General features: G+C 42.2%; 1 protein-coding gene across 1 annotated transcript in view; it reads left to right on the top strand.

The window, feature by feature from the left end:
• The first annotated feature begins 237 nt into the window (after positions 1 to 237).
• Positions 238 to 7,612, top strand: part of LOC109462718 (collagen alpha-1(VIII) chain-like) — an 11,936-nt gene continuing 4,561 nt past the window's right edge. Inside the window, exons 1-7 of the mRNA XM_019759277.1 lie at positions 238 to 412; positions 1,791 to 1,879; positions 3,924 to 4,044; positions 4,674 to 4,765; positions 5,321 to 5,489; positions 6,154 to 6,389; positions 7,187 to 7,438. Coding sequence (XP_019614836.1) covers positions 238 to 412; positions 1,791 to 1,879; positions 3,924 to 4,044; positions 4,674 to 4,765; positions 5,321 to 5,489; positions 6,154 to 6,389; positions 7,187 to 7,438 — 1,134 coding nt within the window. The remainder of the gene's footprint in view (positions 413 to 1,790; positions 1,880 to 3,923; positions 4,045 to 4,673; positions 4,766 to 5,320; positions 5,490 to 6,153; positions 6,390 to 7,186; positions 7,439 to 7,612) is intronic.

The raw sequence follows: 7,612 nt of genomic DNA, 5'->3' as shown, positions 1-7,612 counted from the left end.
GCTACTTCTTCATTACTGTAGCATGCTTTCCTTTCAATGCATCCACCCCTTTCTCTCTTTCCTCATACAGTGGTCCAAGTAGAACATTGCGCCATGTGTTAGTGTTTCGTCATCCCGGAAAGTCGATATAACAGTACCTGTGCTTGTAATAAGATTGTTACTCTAAGTGTTGAGAGAAGAGCATTTAACTTATAATTGCTGTAAACTGAACATTTTCTAAGCACCAAGCTGTCCAACATGAGACCAAGGGTGTTAGTACTTGTGTTGAGTGTGTTGGTGACAGCCGCCGGGCCAGGTCTGGGTTTAGGCATATTTAAACAGCGCGATGACGACACAGGAGCCACCTGCTCTCTGAAATGTGACGATGGAGTGGTGGGCAAGTTAAACATGAAGGGCATGAAGGGAGACACAGGTAGGAGAAATACTTCTGTTCAGAGTAAGTCCCACAGACCGCCGAACTAGTGCGCGCGGGCGAAAAAAATCCATGAAAAAATTTCTGCTAATCCACAGGAATATAAAGCCGTATATATATAATTGTAAATTATAGTACATAGTTGCACATGCTGGCCTTTTGCGACATTTATGAGTTGGCACTGTACTGAGTTCTTGAGTTCCGTGAAGCGATGGCAGCCTGGGTGCCATCCTCTGTAGTTACCGCCGACTCCTTATTGGACGTCAACGCTAGCTACCATGGACTACGGAAGATGGCACCCAGGATAGGCCCTCGGAGGATATTTTTTTAGGACAGGCGAAAATATTTTTTTTTGTGTGTGAAAATAATGCGCGAGGGCATGTCATACATAAGATTAAATCAGTGTGGCCTTAACAGTTATCAGTCAGAAGTTCCATTTCTTCCACGTTCGTGTCAATCACCATATATATCTAAAATCTAAAACATCTGCAGTCATTTTTTCAACGTCTAACCCAGCAAGCAGATTTCTTACCGTTTACCGCTTTCTAAAAAGCCTCCTTCGCATGCCAAAACCTGGGGGTTTGGGGGGTCTTCAGGGTCTTTTGCAGCATTTATGTGCTATTTTCTGATTGCATATAGACCACATAGCCGGCCTGGTTGAATTGAGCTAATCAGAAAACAGCCGAAGACCACCAAACCCCCAATTCTATAAGCTTGCTACGGATACTACTTTCTACTACTCTTGGATCCTCTCATTACAACTGTATATTAGTATTCACGGTATAAAGTTTGGCGAAAGGGGAGCGATACAGAAATATATTGCGAACTGACTTTTGTAGACTGGTTTATAAACTTAAGGTATGTTGGCAGCCCAATGGGCACTGCTTTGACAATGTGGTACAAATTGATTGTGGTCCATATTGATTACTACGCACCATCCCTATTTGTTTCGCCACTCCGCTGAAAAAATAGACACAGATGGTATCCAGTCTACATATTGACAATACACATAAATTGATGAAAATACATGTTATATAAATTTGTCAATAGTTCTTAAACATTTGTTCAAATCTAGTTATACCATTACTTTATGTCTGGTAGATAGATGAACATTATATACAAAGAAAGACGACGTAAAAGGAATCTAGATTACTGTTTTCTTTCAACACATAGGCCCTTTTCCCACTATGGTAAATTTTTCCGGATCGAGCCGAATAGATCCGCTTTGATCCGGCTTCGATCCGGATCGACACCGGATCAAAGTGATTCTATCCAAGTGGGAAAAGGGCCATGTTGCCATTCACACCCAAGAAACCAAGACTTGCCACCTTCATTCTAGGCTTCATAGTGACTTGTGTTTTGTTTGTGACTTGTGCAGGTGAAGCAGGTGTTCCCGGGCTGCCAGGTGCACCTGGTCAGGTGGGGGAGCCCGGGCCGGAGGGACCAGTGGGGTCTCCAGGTGCAAAGGTACTGCCTGCCTGCTCTTGTGTAACAAGTGTCTGTATTTGTCAATCCAATTTCCAGATGACACATTGCAAACAAGAGATAAAAGATGCCATACCTCAATGCAATCTACAGCTTTTGCAGATTCTGATGTTTTATTTTGTCTCGAGCTCTCTCATTATTGAAAAAAAAAAGATTGCAATTAGCACAATATGTACGTATACTAGTATTGTGTGAAAGTCCTACGTATACATAATGCCCAATGATCTTCACTTTTAACTACCTTTCAACTGTCACAGATATGACATTCCCATTATTCACCACTAAGGAATCAATGCGTTTTCGAATAGATTGTGCAAATTAGGCCCTTATTTGCATAGTTATATGTTAATGTTTCACCTGCTATAAATTGCATATGTCACATGTGCTCATCTTCTATAAAAGTACTGGTATTGCAGTTTTCCTCATTTACACAATTTGCATCGAAATGTGTGCACCTCTGTCTAAGCAATCCACACGCAAAAATTGGTGAAAATCCGTTGTTCGTTTCTTGACTTACCCTAGCCTTTTTGAAAGACTTTGACAAAACTCCCCTGTAGTTCCAGGATAAGCTACTAGGGTAACCACACCTTCACCATGCAATATCCCTGACGTAATAAACTATCTGTCACCTACAATCAAAACCAGACCATGTCCACGTCCAAGAAAAAGAGATACAAAATACCGGATGTTCTGCTGCAGTACCAAGGATAGTTCTTTGTAGCAGCATTCGATTGATTCAATGGCCCAGCTGCCACAGTTTCACAATTGTTTTGAGAAAAATTGATTTTGCATTCTTTTCAATATTTCCTTCACTATTCCATATTGGAGCTATTTATTGATCATATATAACATCATACACATTGATGAAGGCTAGACATCCTTGTAGAACATTGCGTAAAGAAAATAAATCTAGCAACTGAATACATTTTCTGAAGAGTCGAATGTTATCCTTTTGTCAAATTTCGCGATAATCTATCCATAGCCTCTCGGGTTATCTTGCTGAACTACAAGCATCCAAATACCCAAATAAACATTAGTAAGGACATTCTATATGCCAGCTGCGTTCCATGAGAGGACTGTCAAACCTGTGACATGTCATGGTAACTAAGAAAGGAACATCGATAGATATGAATCATACAAATAGACTCATATATATTTCACGTGAAAATGCTATAATACCATAGTGGTGAATGGCGAGAATTCTATGTAAGGCCATGTTGATTTGATTATATGGATGACATCCGCGCGCGCATGAATTTTCGGCCGTTTCCAAAAAAAAGTTTTCAACCATACTGTAAATCGTACAAAACAGTTGCAAAATGAGCAAATATATACCGTAAGTTGCAAAAAGAATATTCAAAAATGATAGCAATGTCGCAAAATGCCAAAATCAAAAAAAAAAGACGAAAATGTAAAGAGAAATGAATTCAAAGAGTAGATTATTCACCAAACCATACTCTGTGTCATTTTTTTAACCTTCATGACCACGCAGATTTCATAATGAAAGCAACTTTTTTTTGCAAAACTTTTTTTTAATCGCACGCGCGCATCAGTTTTGGGGTTCCCGGAGGATGTCATCCATATAATAAAGTCAACATGGCCTAACTAAGAAAGGAACATCGATAGATATGAATCAGGCAAATAAAGAACTCATTCGTATATTCAACGCTAAATTGCTGTAATACCATAGTAGTGAATGGCGAGAATTTTATACTTCGGGCATTTGTAACTTAAGTAAAGGTGAACATCATTCGACATAAATTATGCAAATCACGGCCTCAATGCTACAACGACCGTCTTTGTTAAGATGAGGCTTTCAAACTTTTGACAACTTGTGCTAATTGGGTACAGAATTCGAAGATCATACAACTGATATAACTACTGCAAATGAGGACGTTATTTGCATAATCAATGAGCAACCTTTAGAATGCCTTATGGGTAAAAGTGGATAGTTTGGTGAAGGTATGAAATCATGGAACTCTCGTTATTTACACGAATATGACCACTTGTTTTGCTTATTTGTCAGGGAGAGGCGGGTTTGCCTGGTCCTGCCGGGTCTGACGGCAGTCCCGGGGAGAAGGGCGACCCTGGGGAGACGGGCCCGCGCGGAGAGAAGGGGGAGATGTCAGCGCCTGCACCGGGAGTTCGTAAGTCGACTCTGATATACATTATATAGTAGATTCATTCCTCAAGCTAACTAACATCTCTGCACGGGATCACTCTGGGTCGGGAAGTCCAGAAGATACAACAGCGAGGATCCATCCCACAGGATCCATCCATTGAGAAGTATGCACTATATAGTAGAGGGGTTTCATTCGTCAAGCTAACCGACATCTCTGCACGGATCACTCTGGGTCAGGAAGTCCAGAAGATATACTAGTAGTACAGCGAGGATCCATCCATTGGGAAGTATGCAGTATATAGTAGAGGGGTTTCATTCCTCAAGCTAACCGACATGTCGCACACTCTGGTATATTGGTAGCCTGTATGCCAGACCCCGGAGCGACACGATATGTATTCGGCCGGGGGAAGACTCAAGCCCCGATCCCATGGCCCAGCGTTGGCTCCCAGACCTTACCTGACTCCCATGGTGTAATAAAATTTATCTCTCGCACCTGGTCATATGAGGGATGCCAGATGGATGTCTACCGGGACGGGTTCCAACAAAGGAGCTTGGACATACAATATACAGTTAACATTGGCATTGCCACATAACGTTACATGTAAGTCATTGTCTTTCATTCCTATGGACAGATATTTTGTACCTTTTCCTCAGGTGGTCCACCGGGTCACAAGGGAGACAGGGGCGTGCCTGGACCTGCAGGTCCACTAGGGCCGGCCGGACAGGAGGGACCACCTGGCGATCAGGTTAGTACTACAAGTCAAACTCTGCCAATATTACAATAGGGCTGATGCTCAATTGTTACCTTCGTGACAGATGGAGGTATTGTTTTTGGTCTGTCTGTATTTCTGCGTTTCCGGATATTTTTGGCCAACAGAAATGTATGATACTACGAAGGATTGTAATGATATTTGGTATATGAATTGGAAAGACTAAAGTGAACGTTGCTGAAGCACCTTCTAGTGACTTCCCTTAGTATTTTTGTATCTCCTATGGCATACTATGGTCTAGTTTTTTTTATTTTGATGATTTTTATATTATAAATGGAGTTGGTTTCAGTCTCCTACACATAGTAGCCTGCTTTACAATTTCATCTGCTAGGGTATTTCTGTACTTTGAGACAGGATTGGTGAAAAAAGGTATAATGGGTTTTCATGTACAATGAATCTTCCTTTGCATTTGGAATTTCACTCAATCCAGGGCATCATCGCTCCTACGGAGGAACCCCTCCCTTGACTCGCTCCACTCTCTTCTCAGTCTGGCGTATCTGGAATAAACTGACTAAATATCATTCTATAAAGGGACTTCCTGGCACTCCAGGTTTGACCGGAAATCCAGGGAATGCTGGACACAAAGGCGACACTGGTGACGTTGGACCAGTTGGGCCCATTGGGCCTCCTGGGCCGATTGGTCCAGCTGGTACTAAGGGAGAGAGGGGAATCCAGGGTGTTCCAGGCATTGGTAAGGAAGGTAAGTGGCCTATTGGCTCAAATCGTCATGCTAGTTGGACCGTCATGGAGCCCTCATGACTGTGATCAAATGTGATCAAATGTCATCAAATTGTTGATCAGCTCAGAACCTACCATGCTCAATAAACTGCCTTCCTGCAGTATCACAGTGAGATACCAGAGGTCTGTGAAAATATGTTTATAACAGCAGAGTTTGCAGGGAGATCTCTATACTGGAAACATTATGCTGCTGGAAGCATCAGACGTATTGCTTTTAGAACAAAGGTTCATTGCCTCGGCCAGCAGTAGTAGAATGATCGGTTTCAAGTGTGGTGTTAGGATGTTGTTGGACTTATAGTGACTTCACACTTGTCTTGTTACTGAACTTACATTCACACTAACTACTAGTATCCTCCTAGTAACTTCACACTGGTCCTGTCCCTGAACTTACATTCACACTGACTATCCTCCTAGTGACTTCACACTGGTCCTGTCCCTGGTGCTGAACTTACATTCACACTGACTATCCTCCTAGTGACTTCACACTGGTCCTGTCCCTGGTGCTGAACTTACATTCACACTGACTATCCTCCTCGTGACTTCACACTGGTCCTGTCCCCGAGGGTCTTAAAATAAAAAAAGACTTAAAAGTAAAAAAAAAAAAACTTAACTTTTGCCGTCCAAAGGCCCTCCCGGCCCCCCTGGAGAGGACGGCCCCCCGGGCCTGCCTGGTACCCCCGGGATGACTGGACATGAAGGCGACACAGGGGAACCCGGTCTGCAGGGCCCTCCTGGTGGTCTGGGTCCACAAGGACACAAGGGAGCCGTGGGGCCACCTGGGCCGCTGGGACCACCCGGACCTCCTGGGCAGGCAGCAGCCGCTACAAGATGTGCGTTTACTGCAGTCAAGACATCCTCACAGGTACCAATATAGTCAACCTGCTCTCAGCAGCTAATCAAGGGGCTCAGGAAAAGTGGCTACTGAGAAAGGATGGCTTCCACAGACAAGGTGGTCATCTCAACGATATAGTCCATTCACAGAATTGGATGTAAACAAAATGGTGACTTGTACATGTATCTGGTAATAGGCTTACATGTATACAAGTACATGTAGTTGTAAGTCTTGACGCTATGGCAGAATAATAGAGCACGCAGAGAAGAACATCAGAGCAAATTTTATAATTGAATAATTGGTACTCACTTTTATAAAAGATATTTACTGTCATGAGTAGTGCAGATGAATTCAATAGAATGTGCTTAGAGACACCTACATGTACAATTTATAAACTCCAGTTTGTTATATACAAAAACATCCAGTAAACATTTGTCTAACAATCAAATGTGGTCTTTGGGCAGGTTGTCTGTTCCTAAAACAGCCAAAATTCAACTTTGAAAGTTGAATTTTATTGTGAATTCACAAAACTCTAATAAATACTCCCAGAGGTTTAAAATCTCTGATTTCGTGTTAGTGACTGCCTTTGAACAAACTATTGTATCAACTGAATCTACACGAAAGGAATTGGTAATGTTGGCCTCAAACTGCTCATAGGTAATCAGATTACAAAGTAAAATTGGTTATCGTTGAAGAGGTTCATCAGTCACATAGAATTAAGTTAGTAGAAAATCAGTGACTGTATTTCGTAAGGTAAATTACGTAAAATCGATTGTATTATCGTTGGTGATTTATGTCATTTTTACCTCATTTTTCTGTATTTTCAGAAATCTGGGTATCACACTGCAGTTCTGACCTTTGACCGTGTCATAACTGATGCCAATTCTCACTTTGAGAAAAGCAAGTTCACGGCTCCTGTCAACGGTTACTATGTCTTCATGTTCCACGTCATGTTTGACAGTGAGGATGACGGCGGGAAGGTGGACCTGATGAAGGAGGGCTTCCTACAAACATCTGTGCTCAACCCTCAAGGTCACGATGGCTCACAGGGGTATGCTGGGAACAGCGCTATCCTGCAGGTGAATAGTACCCATGGTTCATTCACAGAATCTGACGTAAAAAAAGGTGACTTGTACCTATGGTTCATTCACAGAATCTGACGTAAAAAAAGGTGACTTGTACCTATGGTTCATTCTCAGAATCTGATGTAAAAAAGGTGACTTGTACCTATGGTTCATTCACAGAATCTGACG

Source organism: Branchiostoma belcheri, unplaced genomic scaffold, assembly GCF_001625305.1.
Source record: "Branchiostoma belcheri isolate BF01 breed outbred unplaced genomic scaffold, Haploidv18h27 scaffold12, whole genome shotgun sequence".
NCBI lineage: Eukaryota > Metazoa > Chordata > Leptocardii > Amphioxiformes > Branchiostomatidae > Branchiostoma > Branchiostoma belcheri.
Note: the sequence above shows the minus strand (reverse complement) of the source record. Positions and strands in the feature narration are given on the sequence as shown.